The 20,201-nt window shown below is 44.0% G+C and overlaps 1 protein-coding gene across 1 annotated transcript in view; it reads left to right on the top strand.

The window, feature by feature from the left end:
- Positions 1-1,131: 1,131 nt before the first annotated feature.
- Positions 1,132-20,201, top strand: part of SLC47A1 (solute carrier family 47 member 1) — a 59,622-nt gene continuing 40,552 nt past the window's right edge. The window contains exons 1-6 of the mRNA XM_007941484.1: positions 1,132-1,266; positions 12,591-12,692; positions 15,901-15,969; positions 17,153-17,301; positions 19,381-19,423; positions 19,791-19,835. Coding sequence (XP_007939675.1) covers positions 1,132-1,266; positions 12,591-12,692; positions 15,901-15,969; positions 17,153-17,301; positions 19,381-19,423; positions 19,791-19,835 — 543 coding nt within the window. The remainder of the gene's footprint in view (positions 1,267-12,590; positions 12,693-15,900; positions 15,970-17,152; positions 17,302-19,380; positions 19,424-19,790; positions 19,836-20,201) is intronic.

The following is a 20,201-nucleotide window of genomic DNA, read 5'->3' on the forward strand; positions in this document are numbered from 1 at the left end:
CTGGAAGAAAAGGGCTTACTTTCAGGCTTATAAAGTGGGAAAGATGTGAATGGTAGTTATTGGAGGTTGGAGTCCCCTCAATAGGAAAATAAGAGTTTCCTACAAAGAAAGAGAAAAATTGTAAGCAGAGGCGGGGATGGGAATGGGAATGGGGTGAGGATTAGGTGGCAGTGGGGATGAGGAGTAAAGGAGATGCTGATGATCTTGTTTTAAAAAAAATCCCTAAATCAAACCTGGTTATGTGAACTGAGATTTCCTGCCCCCCTTTTTGCTTAAATTGAGTCACTTAGTACATAAAGAATTTTGACTATTTCAGAAATCACCCTTGTTCTAGTTAAAACTAACATTTGTCAGGCAATTATTATGTGTCAGGTTGAGGGCTTTGGTATTGACACAGGCCCTCTACCTACATAATTTCATTTAATCATCACAGCAACTTCTGATGTAGATATTTCAAGTTTAAAGATGAGGTAAGAGAAGCAATGTGAAGAGAGTGGGTTGCCCATACTTTCCCAGTTGGAACATGGTGGGTGTCTCTAGAGTCAGCCTGATGCTCTCAGCCTCTTGTTCCTTCACACCAGGCTGTTTGCTGATTAAACACCCATGAAAACCAGTGAATATAACAGGCCCTACTTGGAAAATAGGGATTTGCTGCTCTACATTGGTAGGCAAAAAGAAATATGAAAAATTGAAACCGGTATCAAAAACATCTGCTGAGTGAAATCTGTGGAACAGGTGCCACTCACACGTGAAAGTGCATGCAACGGTGGCGTGAGCCTAGCCAGACATCTTACTGGCCACCAGTTGAATCAAGCTCAAGAGGTCTAAGTTCTTCTACCCCACAAGTTTCAGGCTCGCTGGGGCGAGCTGTGGAGTCCGCAGCTCGGAGGGCCAAGCTACCTAAGCTCTTTTCAGTACTTTCCCCCGCCGTTTCTAGAGCTATTTCAAACTGCCTGGAGCCTGGCCAGGAACCCCTGGAGCCCACAGTAGTGCAGAGGCGCAAAAGGCAAGCCAAGCTGAATTCAGACTCGGCAGGCGCGGGGCAGGCAGCCGGGGCGGGGTCTGGAACGAGGCTGGCCCAGCGCCCTTTTCGTGGGGGCCTGCAGTTCCCCACGGCCCTGCACCGGGCGCATGGAGTTCCCTGAGGAGTCAGAGCCCGCGGAGCCCGGCCCAGAGGCCAGCAGCGAGCGCCGCGAGACGGGCTGCCTGCCGCTGTCCGGCTTCCGAGGGGAGTTGTGGGCGCTCTTGGTCCTGGCGGGCCCGGCGGTAAGGTCGCCTCAGTCAGAGGTCGATCCCAGACAGGGTGGGGGAACGGTGACTGAGTCGCCGGAGGTGACTGGGGGAGGGTGGCGGAGAGAACTGGCGGCCGGCGAGCGCCGCGAACCTCGTGCGGAAACAAGGCCGGCGGGCGCGCCACCGGCCCGGCCGCCCCTGCGCGTGCCATGCCCGCGCCTTGCCCGCCGGCCAGCCAGACGCACCCAGCGCACCCGGCACACCTGGCACAGCTGGTCAACGTACGGCGGGAGCAACACAGCGGGGCCAGGCGGCTCCCTCCTCCTGGGAACCTCTGGGAACCGGGCCCTGCCTGACTAGTATGGTTCAGCGCAGGGTGCCTTTTCTGGGTTCAGAATGTAGTTGCATCTGATTGCGTGTTCAGGCTAAGGAAGCAAAAGTTCCTACAACTTGAAAACTCAAGGGAAGTTGGTTTGTTCGAAAACTAGATAGAATCCGGGAGCTCAAGGATCTAAATAAGGATCCTGGATTTATGGAAGAGGGAGGTGAATTGTCTGTCTTGGTTTGTTGTTGTTATGGACTGTTGAGGAGCTCTGGTAGCGTAGTGCCTAAGGCACTTGACTGCTAACCAGAAAGCTGGCGGTTCAAACCCACCAGCCACTCCTTGGAAGGAAGGTTGGGCAATCTACTCCCGTACTGATACCGCCTCAGAAACCCAGGAGGGGTCGCTGTGAGTCAGGCCGCTATGAGTTAGTGACCCATGTGACAGAATAGACTACCTAAGTATTTCCTAGGCTGTAATCTTTATGGAAGCAGATCCTTACTTCTTTCTCCCGCGGAGCACAGCGTTTGGGTAGGTTCAAACTGCCAACCTTTTGGTAGCAGTCTAGTGCTTAACCGTTTGACCACCAGTCCTTCTTGTCTTAAGTTTAGGTGTCCAAAACCTATTTCTTTGGAATTATCTAGTCAGTCTCTTCACAGAAAACCAGCTCACATTCCCTTCTCCCCGGTAAATGTGTTCAATAAAAAAGTTTTTGATATAGTTCTCTTTTGGGATTGAGGTGTTCTTACCTGTGGGGTTTTATTTTTACCCTCAGTTTCAGGGTCTTTCTGTTTTGTCCTTTTTAAAAACCACGAGCACCACAAAATATAATCCCATCAATGTCCTCCTGCTAATTTGCATGTTTTTCAAGCTGTAGGTAGGAGAGAGGCTTCATTGGGCATTAAGAACCCCATGTGTATTTAAGGCTTGAACTTGCTTTTGGCCAAGAAGCAGCCATTGTGCACCTGCTGGCTTGGCTGTCCAAGGCTGAGGTGGGCAGGTGTGACCCCCTTGGATGGTGAGACTGTTGATTGTAGGATATTGTAATACCTGCCGTGGCATGCATGTCAGTGATAAAAATGCCAAGGACGAAGCTGTGAAATGAAAACCCATCCAGTGTGCAGGCTTTTGTAATGCCCTTTCACAGACGGAAAATAACACCCAGTCTGAAATTACAAGCTTTGGGGCTCAATTCTCCCTGCATTGATTTTAGAAAGTACTTAGGAAACAGCTATGTGAACTTGGCAATCTCAGTCTCTTTAACCAGTTGCCATGGAGTCCATTCCAACTCATGGTGATCTCATGTGTGGCAGTGTAGAACTGTACTCCTTAGGGTTTTCAATGGCTGATTTTTTTTTTTTTTTTTAATTTTTATTGTGATGTGGGTGAAGGTTTACAGAGTATTCATCTTCCAGACAGTAATTCGTACACATTCTGTGTCATGACATTGACTGCAATTCCCCACAATGTAACAGCTCTCTTCCCACTTCCTGCCCATAGTTACCCCTTTCCTGTGTCATTCGCTTCTGTGCACTCCTGCCCCCAAACTGTCTCCCTGTGCAAACACTATAATGGCTGATTTTTTGGAAGTAGAGCAGGACTTTCTTCTGAGGCACCTCTGGGTGGATACAAATTGACAACTTTTTAGTTAGCAACTGAATTCATTAACTGTTTGCACCACCAGAGACTCTGCCTCTTCTAGCCTCCATTTGTTTAATCCATGCTTTTGGCCCAGAGTTGCTGTGAGAAAGGACCTGCCCCTCAAAATGACACCTGCTTAATCTTTACTGGCTACCAGGTTTCCCAAGAGTAACTTGGTACCCTTGATGTAGGGGACATGCTGGGGTCTCTAGGGATGAGCCTATTTGTAGGATCCTTTCTGTTTGTGTGTGCACATATGTATGTATCCATGTATGTAACTGAGTTTATTGCAAATGTAACATATGTTCATTGTGGAACAAAATAGAAAACCAGGACAAACAATAGGAAAATCAATTTGAAATCTCCCCACCAAGAGATAATTTGGGAATTTTTCTGCCAGTCTTTTGTGTATGTGTCTGTGTAATTGCTTTGTGCAAATGGGATCATATAGTTCTGGCACCTGCTTTTGTCTATTATAAAATGTATGTGGAGCCTCTCGATCTCTTTTCATCTTTATTCCCATCTGTTGTTAATTTGGAGATTATCCCATTCTTTTCCAATGCTCCATGTCCAATGCCCTTTCCTCCAAGTCCCCACCATAAAATAGGTTGGATATCTTGTCTTATAAATAGTTCTCTCTTTCCCATTCACCATCTATGTTCCAGGCTTCTGTTAACTCTGACCTTTGAGAATCCAAGAATTGACTCAGGCTAAAGTGTTAGGACTTCCTATGATATTCTCCCACAGAGCTTTACATCAGGTCTGTCAAGAGAATAATGCATAGTGCAAAGGAAAGAATGTGAGATGAACAATGTAAACCTGAAAAGATGCTAATAATACATTTTCCATTTTACCCTGTAGAAAGCTTTAAGAAAACATGTATTTGTGAGGTAGGGAAGATGGTAATTGAAAATTACCTAGCTTCAAGCATTTCAACCATGTTTACTCTGTCATTGGCATCTCATTGTCTGGCTGAATTGTCAAGAGCTCTGGAAAATAATCCCAAAGGCTTATTGCTCCCTGTGGCAAAAGAAGTAGAACAGCCCAGGCCCTGACTGACTGAGGGAGCTTGTTTCCATCTGTATGGGGAGAGAAATGCCTGTGAAAGGTAGCAATCCTTCCTTCTGTGTTAAACTACAGGCATAATTATCAGGGAAGACCCCATCCCATAGAAGGGCACCTAGAGAGACTAGCTTGATTGCATATAACCCAACTCATGGTGTCCCCGTGTATGTAAAAGTAGAACCGGGCTCCATAAGGTTTTTAGTGGCTGATTTTTTTGCAAGTAGATTGCCAGGCCTTTTTTCCTACCTGATTCTAGATGGACTTGAACCACCAATCTTTCAGTAAGCAGCCAAGTGTTAACTGTTTGCACCACCCAGGGACTTTTCAGTCAGAAGTTGTTGTTGTTAGGTGCTTGTGAGTCAGTTCTGACCGATGTCAACTCCAGATGTACAGAGCAGAGCTGCTCCATAGAGTTTGAAGGCTATTACCTTTCAGAAGTAAATTGACCAGCCTATCTTCCAGCGCACTCTGAGTTCGAACAACCAACCATTCAGCTAATAGTTGAGGGTTTAACCATTTGCACCATCCAGGGATTCCTGAAGTCAAGAGTACATGCACAAAAATATGGGATAATGGTTTGAATGTAAGTGTATAGGGAGTGTATAGTGACATATATGAGATTTGTAGGAGAAAGTTGCTAAGGCAGGAATTTAGGCCTAAGGTGATGAAGACCTAAATGGAGAAGACTGTGTTCACCTGGAGACATTTTAAAAGGTGAATGGGTGTGAGTTTTCAATGATAGGGGTGGTTAGGCAGAGGAAACCTAGGAGTGGTCCAGGGCCCCCTCTCTCTCATTCCCATTTTCTCTTCTCTGAATACCTCTTGGGAGTTCTGGTGACATAGTGCCTAAGGCATGTGACTGCTAACCGGAAGACTGGAGGTTCAAACCCACCACACACTTCTCGGAAGGAAGATGGGGCAATCTACTTTCTTACGTTGGAGTCTCTGGGCGGTGTAAATAGTTAACACACTTAGCTACTAATCAAAAGATTGGTGGTTCGAGCCCACCCAGAGGTGCCTCAGAAGGAACTGACTTGACAGTAACTGGTTTTAGGGAGGAGCGATGGTTCACTGGTAGAATTCTCACCTTCCATGCAGGAGATCCATGTTCCATTTCTGGCTAATGCACCTTGTGCACATCCACCCAGCCACCCCCATCTGTCAGTGGAGGCTTGCATATTGCTATAATGCTGAACAGGTTTCAGCAGAGCTGGTAGACTAAGATGGACTAGGAAGAAAGGCCTAGATACCTATTTCTGAAAAATCAGCCAATGAAAACCCTGTGGAGCACAGTGGTCAGACATCATTGTACATGGGGTCACCATGAGTTGGGGACAGGTAACAACAACAAATACTTCTCAGCTAGATCCACTTCTACTGTGGAAAAGGGACCTGTGGCAGATGACCTCAGGTTCTGTCCAGTGCTGGCCACTTAACTGCTAAAGGTGGACTTTTAGGCATCCATGGGAAAGGGGCCTTTCCTAAGGCCTTGCACGATACACTAAGCACGTTTATACAGGTTCTTCTCCAGGCATTTGGTCCTAGAGAGCACTCTCCTGAAGCTGCTGGTGGTGAGTCTTTATCTTGCTGCCAGTTTTGTTGATTGCTGCCTGACCGGAAAATGCATAGGGTCTCTGTGACAAGAAAGGGCAGAGGCACAGCCAGTGTAGTCATTCCTGTTGTCTGTCTGACTCTATCCAAGCCATTACCAGTGCAGGCTGTTATTTATAAAGCGGTCTTTGAGACATCAAGGGGACCAACCCTTTATCCAGAATTCATTCATTCTCTGGACACAGCAGTGCACACCATGATGGGAGAGTTCTGAAGAGTCTGTAGCACTTGACCTTCTGCACCTTGATTAAGTGTGTATAGGGTAGGGGTAGAGGATATACTGAAATATAGATTGCTTGGTCCACAGGCCTTGATGTCTTGAGGTAGAGTCAGGACATATGCGTTTTGTACAACCTCTTTAGGTGACCCTGTTGTTATGTGCCGTCGAGTAGGACCCAACTTATAGTGACCCCTTCTTGGGTTTCTGAGGTAGTATCACTATGTAAGTAGATTGCCCTATCTTCCTTCCATGGAGTAGCTGATGGGTTTGAACCACCAGCCTTCTGGTTAGCAGTCAAGTGCCTTAGCCACTATGCTACCAGAGCTCCCTAGGTACATAGTAAGTGAGAAAACACAATCTATGGCCAAGAGGTCACACAAGGGGCTTGGAACCAGGGTTGAGAACAAGTGAAAACCAAACTCACTGTCATCGAGTTGATTCCAACTCATAGATACCCTATAGGACAGAGTACAATTGCCCCCCAGGACTTAGAAGTCTGCAAATCTTTATGGGAGCAGACTGCCTTATCTTTTTCCTGTGGAGTGGGTGTTGAGTTTAAATCACAGACCTTTTGGTTAGCAGCCGGATGCCTTAACCATTGTGCTACCAGAGCATCTTAAGAATAAGTAATTTGTTAGCAAATGCTATAGTTTGCTAGTGCTGCTTTAACAGAAATACCACAAGTAGGTGGCTTTAAAGAACAGAAATATATTTTCTCACAGTTCAGGAGGCAAAGAGTCCACCTCCAGGACACCAGCTCTAGCTAGGGGAAGATTGTCTCTCTCTGTTGGCTCTGGGGAAAGATCTACATGTGGCACCTATCTTCCTCTGTTTGTGTTTGCTTGTGTCTCTGGCAATTCTCCTTATAACTGAGAAGTGATTAGGTTTAGGCCACTTACTACACTAATAGGACTTCATTAACAAATCAAAGAAAATTATTCCCAAATGAAATTATATCCACAGGCATAGGGGCTAGATCCCAACATATATTTTAGGGGGATTCAATTCAATCCGTAACAGCAAATACGAGCCCTGGAATCTTGATCCTTATGGGGCTGAGGCTCAGGATGGGCTGACTCTGTTTAAGCTGCCCAGCTTGGGCAATCTGTGCGTAGGTTGCCATAACCCTGACAGAGCTGCAGAGCTCCAATAAAGAAACTGTTTTTGTTGGCGTTGGCCGTTGAAGGTGTATCTCACATGGATTAGTCTAACTCAGCTCAACTTCCTGGCCTTTTGTATAAGAGATGTCTAACTCTCTCACCCTTGAACTGGGCACTCACCTTAAGAAAATGTCCCTTGCACACCCAGGTAACAGATGCTCATAGCAGTATTATTTATAATAACAAAATCTGGGAAACAATCCAGAAGTCTGAGGATAGAGGAGACTGATCAATTTCTCATGTGAAACCATGAAAAACAGCTTACATGTGGCTTGCAGAGAGACATGGGACTGTGTGGTGGAAATAAGATTCCACTGTAGAAAACAGATTCTCTGAACATAACCGTTTGCAATGGTTGACATTCCTAAGGCTTAAAGAACAATGATCTGAAAAGATTTGGAAATAATACTGAGTTTACAAAAAGAAAAGAACCCATGACTTTTAAGTTACATAAATTCACCATTGAGAGAGTAATTATTGTTGTTAGCTGCCATTGAGTTAACTTCAATTCATGGCGACATTATATACAACACAATGAGACATCATTCATTCCTGCATCCTGCTTTCAATTGACAGCATGTTCAAGGCCATTTTGGAGGCTTTTATGCCAGTCATTCTCACTGAGGGTCCCCCTTGCCCTTGCTACTGCTCTACTTTACCAAACATGATGTCCACCCCCAGCAACTCTAACCCCTTATTAGGGTTCCATATACCTTATTTTCTTAGTCCTACCATGCATGTCTTTCTCAATGACATCTTCAAAGCAAGAGAGTTAGACAATGTTGTGTTGTTACCCATAAGGTTTTCAATGGCTAATTTTTGGAAGTCAATCATCAGGCTTTTCTTCTGAGTCTATCTTAGTAGTCTGTCTTAGTCTGGAACCTCTGCTGAAACCTGTCTGTCCCCCATGGGTAGTGACACTGCTAATATTTGAAATACTGGTGGCATAGCATCCAGCATCATAGCAAAGTACAAGCCACCACAGTACAACAAACAGACAGGTGGTGGAATGAGTCTGTAGAAATGGCAGCATAGCATCTTTAGACCTCCTCTGTCTTCACCAGGTGGGAGGAAAGTCAAGATCAGCATCAGCCCAAAGCTAATCCTGTGAGATAAAGGTCAGACATACTTCCTCTCTCCAGCTTTTTCTTTTCTTTTTTTAAATCAAGTCTGACACAAGTGGTCCTCCCCATGGCACTCTCTACTTCTCTGCTGGGTTTGATAATTCATTATAATGGCCACACAGAACTCATAGTCAATACTCACAGTTATGGCATTTATTAGGGAAGTAACAGGTTGCAATTCAGGATCAAATCAACTTGGAAAGAATAGGAACAACTCAGGATACAGTTTGATCAGAATCAGGACAGCTTCTTCTTGGCTGCTGGTCCCTGAACTCTTGACCTGGACCTGCACTCTCAGCCTAGTCTCTGCCCCCAGGCTCAATCAACTGTTACAGCTTTTTAGCTCTGCCAACAAGTGCCTGAAGGCATCCCATTCCCCAGCAAGTCTCCTGCCCCAAAGTGCCCAGCTCCCTCACTCTGTAGGTTGGCAGCTTCCTGTAGCCACCTTGCTTTGTGGTCTGGGAAGCCCACTATGTCTTGTGCCAGTCTGGGTCTGCTACTGCTGTTTTTCTGCCATACTTGCCACCACTTCTCACCATCTTGTGCCATCTCCAGTGTTACAGCTGTATCTCCTGGGTCCTCTGGGTCCAAAAGATATGCTCCATTTCTGCCTCTTCTTCTTGACAGTAGTGAGGTCCCTCTTTTTCCAGCCTCTGGAATTGGCTCATTTTTAGACTAGCAGGATGGCAAAACTGACCAATCCCCTCGTTAGAGTTCCATACACCTTATTTTTATATTCCCCCCCCCCAAATGTTCCATGAACCTTATTTGCATTAGCAAGCTGTCCAATTCCCTTGTTGGGCCATAATCACCTTGTTTGCATAGTCATATCCATTTTGTGAGAGGCACAAGACCATGGTTACAAGGGCCATATTGAGTAATCAACTGCAGACACTGAGAATATCTGTAAAGGAGGTGAGAATGCCCAAATCATGGCCCTGTTCTCTTGTACCAGTCAGGTAATCCATTGGCTCTGCTCCCACAACACAACTCCCACCCTGAGTACTTTTGCCAATTATACTCTACCTGTCTTAGACCTGAAGCACCTGGTATTATGGGCTGAGGCTCAGAACCCAGTCTACAAAGTCTGATTTTAATGTCAACCTTTGTATTTACTGCCAGCTTTCCATTGCTTTCTGTCTTTTATCTCATTTTGGTTTACTTTTTTTTTAAAATAAAGTTTTAATTTTTATTTATGAAAAAGTTCCATAAAGTGTGCAGAGGTTTGCAAGTTCCCTTCACATAGTTTCTCCCATCAATAATATCCTATGGTACATTTGTCAGGTCTAAGGAACCAACTGTTAACTAAACCCCAGACTTTATTTTGGTTCCTGAGTGGCACATATAGTGAAGTGCTTGGCTACTAACTGAAAGAAAGGTTGGTGGTTTGAGTCCACCCAGAGGCACCTCAGAAGAAAGAGTATTACAAGACAGCCTCTGAAAATTTCAAGCAGCCACAGCCATGAAAACATTGTGGAGCACAGTTCTACTCTGTACCACATGGGATCACCACAAGTCAGAGTCCACTCAGTAGCATCTGGTAGACTTTATTTGAATGTCACCAGTTTTTCCATGTCCTTTCCATGATGTCCATTTTCTTTTCCAGGATTGCATTTAGTCACTCAGCTCTCTTTTTGGTTTTTAATGGTCAGAAAATACACATAACATGAAACTTCCTATTAAGTAGCATTAAATATATTCATAGTGTTGTGCAACCATCACTGCTACCTAGTTCATCACCCCAACCTGGAATCCTATGCCCACTAAGCAGTAATTCTATTTTCCCTTCTCCCCAGGCCCTGACAACCACTAATTTACTTTCTGTTTCTATGATTTGCCAATTTTGGATATTTCAAGTAAATGTGATCTTTTGTATCTGACTTTTTTCACTGAGCATAATATTTTCAAGGTTCATCCATGATGTAGCAGGTATCTGGACATCATTTCTCTTTATAGCTAAATAATATTCCATTGTATGCCAATATCAAACCCCCCCCCCCCATTAATCTGTTGATGAGCAATTGGGTTATTTCCACCTTTGGCTATCGTGAATAGTACTGCTATGAACTTTTGTATACAAGTATTTGTTTGAACACCTGTTTTCAATTCTTTTGAGTATATACCTAGGAGTGGACTTGCTGAGACATATGGTAATTCTTTGTTAAGCTTTTTCAGGAATCATCAAACTGTTCCACAGCACCTTTTTACATTCCCACTAGCTTTTAGCTTACTTTGCAATGAATCCTAAAAGCATTCCTTCTATTCAGGATTGTGTGGCAGGAGGTACTGCTGGAGATTAAATTCGTTCTTGGTGTCTGTGGTGGTGAGAAAAGTACCTGGGTCTCTGGTTGGGTGCTGATGTTGCACATGCACACCCAGGGTTCATAACAGGCCTTTCATATCTTGAAGATCTGGGCCCATCAGAGGAGTTGAAACTGTCTCTCCCCAGATATGGACTCTGGGGAAGGGACCAAAAAAACTAAACCACTGCTGTCAAGTCAATTGCAACTCATGGTAACCCTCTAGGGCACAGTAGAATTGGCTCATAAGATTTCCAAGGCTGTAAATCTTTACAGGAGCAGATTTCCTCATCTTTCTCCCATGGAGTAGGTGGTGAGTTCGAACCAACAACATTTTGTTTAGGAGCCAAATGCTTTAACCACTGTACCACCAGAGCTCCTTTTGGGAAAGGAAGGAGGACATTAATTCTGAACCTTCAGAGAGTGGGCACCTGATCAGGTCCTGATGTAGCAATTTAGGGGTGACTGCCACTCTGGCAGAGTCCCTGTGCTAACTGAAATGTTGGAGGTTTGAGTCCACCTAGAGAAGACCCTATGAAGAAAGGCCTGGTCTTTTACTTCCAAAAACTCAGCCATCGAAAACCCTGTGGAGTGCTGTTCTACTCTGACATGCATGAGGTCATCATGAGTCAGAACTGACATGACAGCAACTGCTTTGGCAGCCCTGGCAGACTGACTGTGCATGGGCCTGATGGAGGTGAGCACTAGAAACCATGTCATTGAGAGCCCAAGCAAGAGGGACCTTGTCTGAGCTCAGCACAGAGGAGTCCATTTCCTCTGAAGGACAGTGCCAGGAACTAGCCAGAAAGATGTCATTGCTGACTGGACCAGCAGGAAGCCTCTCTGTGCTTTTGAAAAAGACACCCTGTGGCAGACACAAGCAAAGGCAGCTGGGACTCCTTAGGTACCTGTTCTCTACTTTAGGGAGTGAAAGCTAGATCTTTCCCCCTTTTGGACCACATAAGCCTCCCAGTTGGCGCAGGGCCTTTCCCAGGAAGAAACTGGATCACCAGGATGTGGCAGGTGGGGCTGAAACTCATTTTAAATTAACCTGACGAAATCAGGTAATTGCCCAAGTGTGCAGCCAAGCATTGTGGTGCAATTCATACTGGTTGCTGGAATTGTGAGGGAGAACGGCATAACTTTCTAGACCTGAATTTGTCCACACACCTGGGCCTTCATAGAAGTAAAGGTGCTTGACAGACAGATACACTTTTACCCCAGGATCCCAGATCCTGCCAGCCTTCTAGTTGGATGATCTTATTTCTACCTCAGGTACTGTCTGTGAAGTTTCTTGCTGGTTAGAGTTTGATATTGAAGGCTGTATTCTCCCCAGTCCTCAGTAGGAACCTAGGATAACAAGAGTATTAGAAGACAGCCTCTGAAAATTTCAGAATAAAACATATATGGTGTGAGAATCTGAAGGGAAAAATTAAAAAAAAAAAAAAGGCTAGGTGGTTGTTGTTAGGTACTGTTGAGTCAGTTCCAACTCATAGCGACCCCGTGTGCAACAGAATGAAACACTGCTCAGTCCTGCACCATCCCCACAATCATTGCTATGCTTGAGTCCATTGTTGCAGTCACTGTGTCAGTCCATCTCATGGGGGCCTTCCGCTTTTTCACTGACCATCTACTTAACCAAGTATGATATCCTTCTCCAGGGACTGTTCTAAAAAAGATGATTCTGATAGCAGTTGGAAATAAACTTTTTAATATTTCCAGAAGCCCATCAGAAATTGTCCACTTATCTGTGAAAGGTGGCAAAGGCCACTAAATGCCAAATCATTTTACTTCTGTTTGGAGTTGATTCAAGGAAGGTGGAAGGTTTTCTCCAGGCCCCAGGAAATATGGCCTCTCCTTTGTCTGTGATGGTGGGTACTCATTCGTACTTCCTTGTTTTCTGTCTCTTCCCAGTTCCTGGCCCAGTTGATGGTGTTTCTGATTAGTTTTATAAGCTCTGTGTTTTGTGGCCATTTGGGGAAGCTGGAGTTGGATGCTGTCACGCTTGCAATCGCAGTATGTATTGAACTTTCCAACACTAATTTAGGTAAAAACCATGTGTACTAGTATCCTGTTGTTGCCATAACAAATTACCACAAACTGAAGCCAACACAAATGTATAATGTTATAGTTCTGGAGATCAGTGTCTGAAATGAGTCTCACTGGGCCAAAATGTTGACAGGACTGTATTCCTTTCTGGGGACTCTAGGGGAGAATCCATCATGCCTTTTCTAGCTTCTAGAAGCTACCTCCATTTCTTGTCTCATGGTCTCTTTCTACCTTTAAAGCTAGCTGTTGTCAGTCGAGTCTTTCTCACATGGCATGTCTGATGCATATTTTCTTCTGTCTCCTTCTTTCACATTTAAGGATCCTTGTGAGTACATTGGGCCCACCTGGATAATCCAGGATAAGCTTACCTCAAGTTCAGTTGATTAGCCATCTTAATTCCATCCACAACCTTAATCCTCCTTTGCCATGTGATTTATTTGCAATTTTTGGGGATTAGGAAGTAGATATCTTTAGGGGGCCATTATTCTGCCCACCACATCATCTAATTGATAATCCATGGAGCTGTGGCTTCTGCTCTTGGTCTCACATCTGGGGGAAGAGAATAATAAAAAGGGAGTCAAGTTCTGACTCATCAGGAGAAACTCTGACTCCCTCATACTAACCCCATTGCTTGTCTGTCTTGCTGAGAATCCCTGATCTAGAAATGGAACTGGAAGATGAAATCCTAGGTCCTAGTGTCCAAACCTAAAGTTATGAAGAACCACAAGTCCTCTTTGTATCCTAAATGCAGACCCTAGTAACCGAAGATACATGTCATTGATCTCTGCCAGGGGTTGTCAACTGGCCACATAAGACCAAGGGGGAATGCCAACTCAGTCAGATCTAGTTGATGTCAAAGGGACTCCAATTCATGGCGACCTTGTGTGTCAGAATAGAACTGTGCTCCATTGGGTTTTCAATGGCTGTGACCTTTCAGAAATAGATTACCAGGACTCTTTGGTGCCTGTGGGAGGAGTTGAACCTTCAGCCTTTGGGTTAGCAGCTGAGCATGTTACCCATTTCTACTACCCAGGGACTCTTAGTCAGTTAGATGTTTCTAAAAAACTGGATTCAGTGGTTCTAGGCACTCTCGTCCACTTTCTTTTCCTCCTGCCCTGCGCACATTAACATGACCTCCCTGGTCTCCAGGCATTTCAATTTGTTACCTCTGAACTATGTAAAACTACTCTAAAACAAGTGTATACAGATTACTTTATTTTGCTTTCAGGGAGCAACATGGACAAGCTCAGGCTTAATTATTCCCCTCTTCCGAAAAAATGTTCAGAAATTATGGAGAAAATAGAAATGTACTCAGCACCCTCAGTCAGATTCTGTTTAACCAAGACTTTTCAGGGTGCAGCCAAGGAGCTTTCAAAGCTAGTGCTTCTTGATTGGACCTAGAGAGCACTGGGTATCCTAAGATGTCACTATTTGGTTTTGGAGCACTGCCCTGGGCTCCCCCAAACTCCAGGAACCCCAAGGTTTTGTTGAGGACCCCAGTCAAGGCAAGTATACCTGCAAATCCTATGATATTAGTCTTTACTAGAGATTTGCTTCTGCACTCCCAGTATCCTTTGGGGTGTTGTAAGAGGCCATGTTATGTCTGCAGCCAAGAGGACTTATCCAAATCTGTTACTATGCCACAATTGTGTGTGGTTTTTAAATTTCCCATAAGAAGAGTTTTTCCCCTAAAACTGGGAAGCAAAATGGCTAAGACTTTTTAAAAAAGAAAGTCTGTGTAATAGCCTGGCCTAATTTTTTTTTCCCATCCCTAAACTTAAGCATGGAGTCCCTAGGTGGGGCAAATTGTTAACTTGCTCAGTTGCTAACCAAAAGATTAGAAGTTGAGTCCACTGAGAGGTGTCTCAGAAGAAAGGCCTGGTGATCTACTTGTTAAAAATCAGCCACTGCAAACCCTGTAGGCAGAGACCCAGGGTGGTGCAAATGGTTAAGCCTGACCACCAGCCAAAAAGTTGGTGTTTAGAACCCACCCAGACAAGCCTTGGAAAAGAGGCCTGAGAATCTGCTTCTGAAAGGTCACAGCTTTGAAAACCCTGTGAAGCAGCTCTACTCTGCATATATGGGGTCACCATGAGTCAAGTAACTTGATAGCAATTAATAACATATATATACACACACATGAATCTCATGAATAATAAAGGAAAACCAATGGAAAAATGATCATTGAAGATGCTTCTCTTGACAAAAAAGAAAACCCTATGGAGATCTTAAAAGCTTGCAAGCAGCCATCTAGATGCAATGATGGGTCTCTCCTCATCCAGATCAAAGAAGAATGACAATTCATGGAAACAATTAGGCCTAGTGACTGGTACATCATGCTATCTGTAGCCTATACGACTATGAGACCAGAAGAACTAGATGGTGCCCGGCTACCACTGTCAACCACTCAGAGGGGGATCTATGTAGGAGATCCTGGAGAGAGAGGGAGAACGATGTGGAACAAAAGTCAAAATCGTTTGGGGAAAAAAAAGGTGGGGAGACCAGGTTTGCTGGTATGACAGAGCCTGGTAGAACCACTGAGACTATGGTCCCTAGCTGCCCTTCAGGTCTGGAATTGAACCCACACCTGTGGCTTCCAGCCAAACAAAAGACAGGCATAGGAGTTGACATTTCCCTGAGGTAGATACACTCCTTGGAGAGAACAATCATGGGAGAAAGAAGAGCTGTTTATGGCCAGGGAGAGAGCTTAGGGGACAGGAGTGCATGGAGGGATGGAGACAGGGAAGAGGTAACTATCGGGAGGAAGTAGGAGGGGAGCTGTTGCATTGGGGTAAATTGTAGTCAATGTCATAAGACAAAGTGTGTGTGAACTGCTGTATGGAAAGTGAATTTGCTCTGTAAACTTTCACCCAAATCACAATTAAAATAATGATAATAATAATAATAAAGAAAACCCTATGGAGCCCAGTTCTGCTGTGACATGTGAGGTTATCATGAGTTGTACTGGACTTGAGGGCCACTGGTTTAAATCTAAGCATGTCCTCTGAGCTGACCCAGTTGATTTGTTCAGGGGCTCCAGGCAGATGACAGAGTGGACTAAATTGACCTGTTAGTGTTGGAGGAGCTTTGCAGGCTTCAGTCCATGAAGATAGAGGAGTTGTTTTCCTTTCCTCCTTTGTTCTGTGTGGCCTTATCTCCTTGGGTTTATTTCCAGGTTATCAACGTTACTGGCATTTCAGTGGGATTTGGCTTATCTTCTGCTTGTGACACCCTCATCTCCCAGGTAAACACTCTCACATGACCTTAGATATCTCTTGAGTGTAGATGGACGAGCCCTACCAGCAAGAAGAGAGCCCCGTACTCAGTCAGCAAGCACTTGCCGCATTCTTTCAGCCATCAATTCCATTTCCCCTTGTCTGCTTTCTTTTAAATGTGGCTGGATTTCTTTCAGGATTGTGAACCAGTGTTTATCTGCATGACTGCATTATACTACATTTGAACCAAATAAGGGATGTTCTGCAAAAGTTCCTTCTTCTATCACTTATCACAGTATGAGTGTCATTGATTTTGATATAGTCCCAAACCCACTGCCGCCAAGTCAATTCAGACTCATAGCAACCCTACAGGACAGAGTAGAACTGCCCCATAGGGTTTCCAAAGCTGTAAATCTTTACAGAAGCAGACTGCCGCATCTTTCTCCCACATAGCAGCTGGTGGGTTTGAACCACTGACCTTTTGGTTAGCAACCAAGTACTTTAACCACTGCACCACCAGATCTCCTTTTGATATAATTCAGTGGTTCTTAAACTTTAGCATGCATCAGAATCACCTAGACAGTATGTTAAAACAGATTGCTGGGTCTCATACAATGGCATGCTGGTAAATGTTTAACCGTCAGCTTTGGGGTGAGAGGAGGGGAATATTTTGACTTGTAGTGTTTGCCAGTTCTTGGGGTATAAGTATTCCCTCTATGGCTGATTTCAAGCTACTACTGAGATGTCACTGAATGTGGAGCTGGGAAGCGATACGTGCAACTGGCTTTTTCATAAACTGTGCTTTCTCCAGCACACCACTGACCCTACTCCCAGTGCTGGAGTTGGGCCCAAGAATTTTCACTTCTTAGAAATTTCCAGGTATTGCAACCCTGAATGCACATCAGAACTAAATGGAAAGCTTTTAATAATTATTAATATCTGAGTCCCCGCCCTGGACCAGTTGAGTTCAGAATACCTGGAATGTTAATTTTTAGTGTTTTTATTTATTTATTTGAACTGTTTCCCAGGTGATTCTAATGGGCAGCACATTTGAAAATCACTAATTTTTCCTATCATCAGTGCCCTCCTACCTAAAGAACACTGCCAAGTTTCCAGGACCACTTGCTGCTTTAGGAGGCACAGTGGAAGGCTTTTGGGGAACAGTAAGGTTACCATTTCTGGGCTAATGAGTTTGTTTTGCTGTGTATCCAGACTTACGGGAGCCAGAACCTGAAGCATGTGGGCGTCATCCTACAGAGGGGTGCACTCATCCTGCTTCTCTCCTGCTTCCCCTGCTGGGCACTCTTTCTCAACACTGAGCTGATGCTCCTGCTCTTCCAGCAGGACCCAGATGTGTCCAGGTAAGATGAGACATATCATGGGGGGTTGGGTGTGCATCCCAGTAGGAAGATGGTATGATCCAAATTCAGCCTGTGGGAATTACAAAGTCCAGGGACAAGGCCACACCCTGAGGTGAGGGTAAGATTTCCTCAGCTGATTTCTACTTGGCCTTAATGCTTTTCATACCTGGCACCTAAGATCCTGAATCATACATTCCTGGGTGATTTCTAGGGTAAATAATTTAGATTGAAGATAGATTTTCAAACATCCTCCACATGGGACAGTAGTTTGCAAATGCTTAGTTTAGTGATGCTTGAAAATCACTAATTTTTCCTATCATCAGTGCCCTCCTACCTAAAGAACACTGCCAAGTTTCCAGGACCACTTGCTTCTTTAGGAGGCACAGTGGAAGGCTTTTGGGGAACAGTAAGGGTGCCATTTCTGGGCTAATGAGTTTGTTAATATCAACCTTGATATTAAAATCATCTTGGGTGCTTTTATAAACCATTCATACCTGGTCTCCATTCCTCCCCACATAATATTCTGATTTAATTGGTTTGGGGTGGAGCCTATGCATCAGTATCTTTCAAAGCTCCCCAGATAATTCTAGTGTATAGCCAAGTTTGAGACCCATTGATTTAAGTTGATAAAGACCTTTTGAAAGTTCTTGTCTTAGACCAATGGCTCTGAACTCAGGGGACATTTCACAATGTCTGGAGACATTTCTGGTTGTCACAGCAGGTAGGAAGTTGCTACTGGTAGAAGCCTGGGATTTAGCCAGACATCCTACAATGCACAGGACAGTCCCTCATAACACAGAATTATCCAGCCATGATGCTGAAGTTGGAGTCCTTGAGTGGTGAAAACTATTAGCATACTTGGCTGCTAACCAAAAGGTTGGAGGTTTCAAACCACCCAGAGGCATCTTGGAAGAGAGGTCTTATTATCTACTTCTGAAAAATCAGCTGTCAAAAACCCTGTGAAACAAAAGAGCAAGAAGGAAACCCAAGATCAGAGAGCCTTCTGGTTAGCAGTCAAATGCCTTAGGCACTGTGCCACCATCACTCTAGCAAGATCAGAGGAGGAACTGGAATACAGGACCAACTGTCTACCACTGCCTTTTCCAACTTGAGAACAGAAGAACTAGATGGGGCCTGGCTACTACTACTGATCATTCTAATCAGGAACACCATAGATGAATCCTGATGAAAGGGAGAGAAAAGTGTGGAACAGAAGTTCAAATTCTTAAAGAATCCAGATTTGCTGTGCCTATTGAAACTGGAGAAGTCCCTAAGACTATGGCCCTGAGTTGCTTTTCAAATCTTGAATTGAAAATATCCTCTGAAGTTACCTTTAAACTAAGTCACAGCTTATCTCAGAGTAAAGATCATCATCCTTTAGTATTACAATTCTTTTTTTTTAATTACCTGTACAAGACCAAATGGTCAATACCTATTTTAAAGCATGGAAGGGAAGATTAGGGGAAAGAAGATTAAATAAATGAAAGTGAAACAACAAGAACCAAAGTAATGAGAATGTTGACACAATGTGAAGAATGTAATCAGTGTCGTTGATCATTATGTCTAGATAGATGTAGACTGTTATGCTCCAGAGAGCAAGTTTTGCTTTGTATATTTTCATTAAAAAAATAAAATAAGAACAAAGAAAGAAAAAAATTAAATATAGGGATGATTTTAATGAAAAGTATGTAAACATCATTACCAAGAATGACAAAACATTACAGAGAGAAATTAAAGAAGATCTAAATAAATGAAGAAGTATACCACACACACACACACACACACACACACACACATATAAAGAAAACCCAATGGAGCACAGTTTAGCTCTGACACACATGGGGTTGACATAAGTCAGAATTGACTCGAGTGTACCGGTAAAGCTGAGGTTCAAAAATCCTGTCCTTGACCTAAGGACTTGGAAAAACCAAGAGAGATAATTTGAGTTATAAAATGACATGTTCTATGTGTAAATTTTTACTTTAGGTCTAGCAGTTTAAGCTATCAGTTTAGAAAGTGCCAAGAGGGCAAAAGGCAGTCAGTTTGCTTTTATTACCTTTTATCTTTTTCATTATATAGGCTTACCCAGACTTATGTCATGATCTTCATTCCAGCTCTTCCTGTAAGTTTTCAAGGGTTAAGAGGTTCTTGGGCAATATTTCTGTAGTGATACCGCCTCGGAAACCCAAGGAGGGGTCACTGTGAGTCGGATCCGACTTGACGGCAGTGAGTTTGTTTTTTGGTTTTGGGGTTCATTGATAAAAGGTGATTCTCGCATGTTCTGTTGGCTCCTTCAAGGAATTATGGCTTTAATTATGCCCTAAGGATGCAAAATTTGTCCCTTGAAGAAATATCAGGGTTAATGTGACTCCAAAAGGCTGTTGTTCTATGTTTTGGTGCAAACCAGCCATGGCTCCCAGTGTGGCCTGGCCTCACTGCAGTGTATCAAAACTAAAATGTTAACATTCATCTCTCTTGTTCTCTTGTAGGCATCCTTTCTTTATACATTACAAGTAAAGTATTTGCTCAACCAGGTAATGATTACAATCTTTTTCTTTGGGAGGCTAACAGGAATTTATACCTTTCTGGGGTTGGGCACTGTTGAACCAGCTCTGACCCATAGCAGGCCTATGTACAACAGAACAAAACACTGTCTGGTTCTGTGCCATCCTCACAATCCTTGCTATGCTTGAGCCCATCATTGCAGCCTGAGATTAGGTGTCCTGAAAATACTCAGGGACAAGGGAGGTTGAGATGGAGAGAACTTACCTTCTGGGACACTGGAATGAATACATGTTTCATGTTGTACACTCAGGACTTTGGCGTTGAGAAATCTGTAAGTGATATCTGGGAAAGGACACATTATTTTTGGCTCTGGAAAGTTCCTATCCAATTCCCAC

Source organism: Orycteropus afer, unplaced genomic scaffold (assembly GCF_000298275.1).
Source record: "Orycteropus afer afer isolate SDZICR_OR568_19922 unplaced genomic scaffold, OryAfe1.0 scaffold00080, whole genome shotgun sequence".
In the NCBI taxonomy this organism is placed as follows: Eukaryota; Metazoa; Chordata; class Mammalia; order Tubulidentata; family Orycteropodidae; genus Orycteropus; species Orycteropus afer.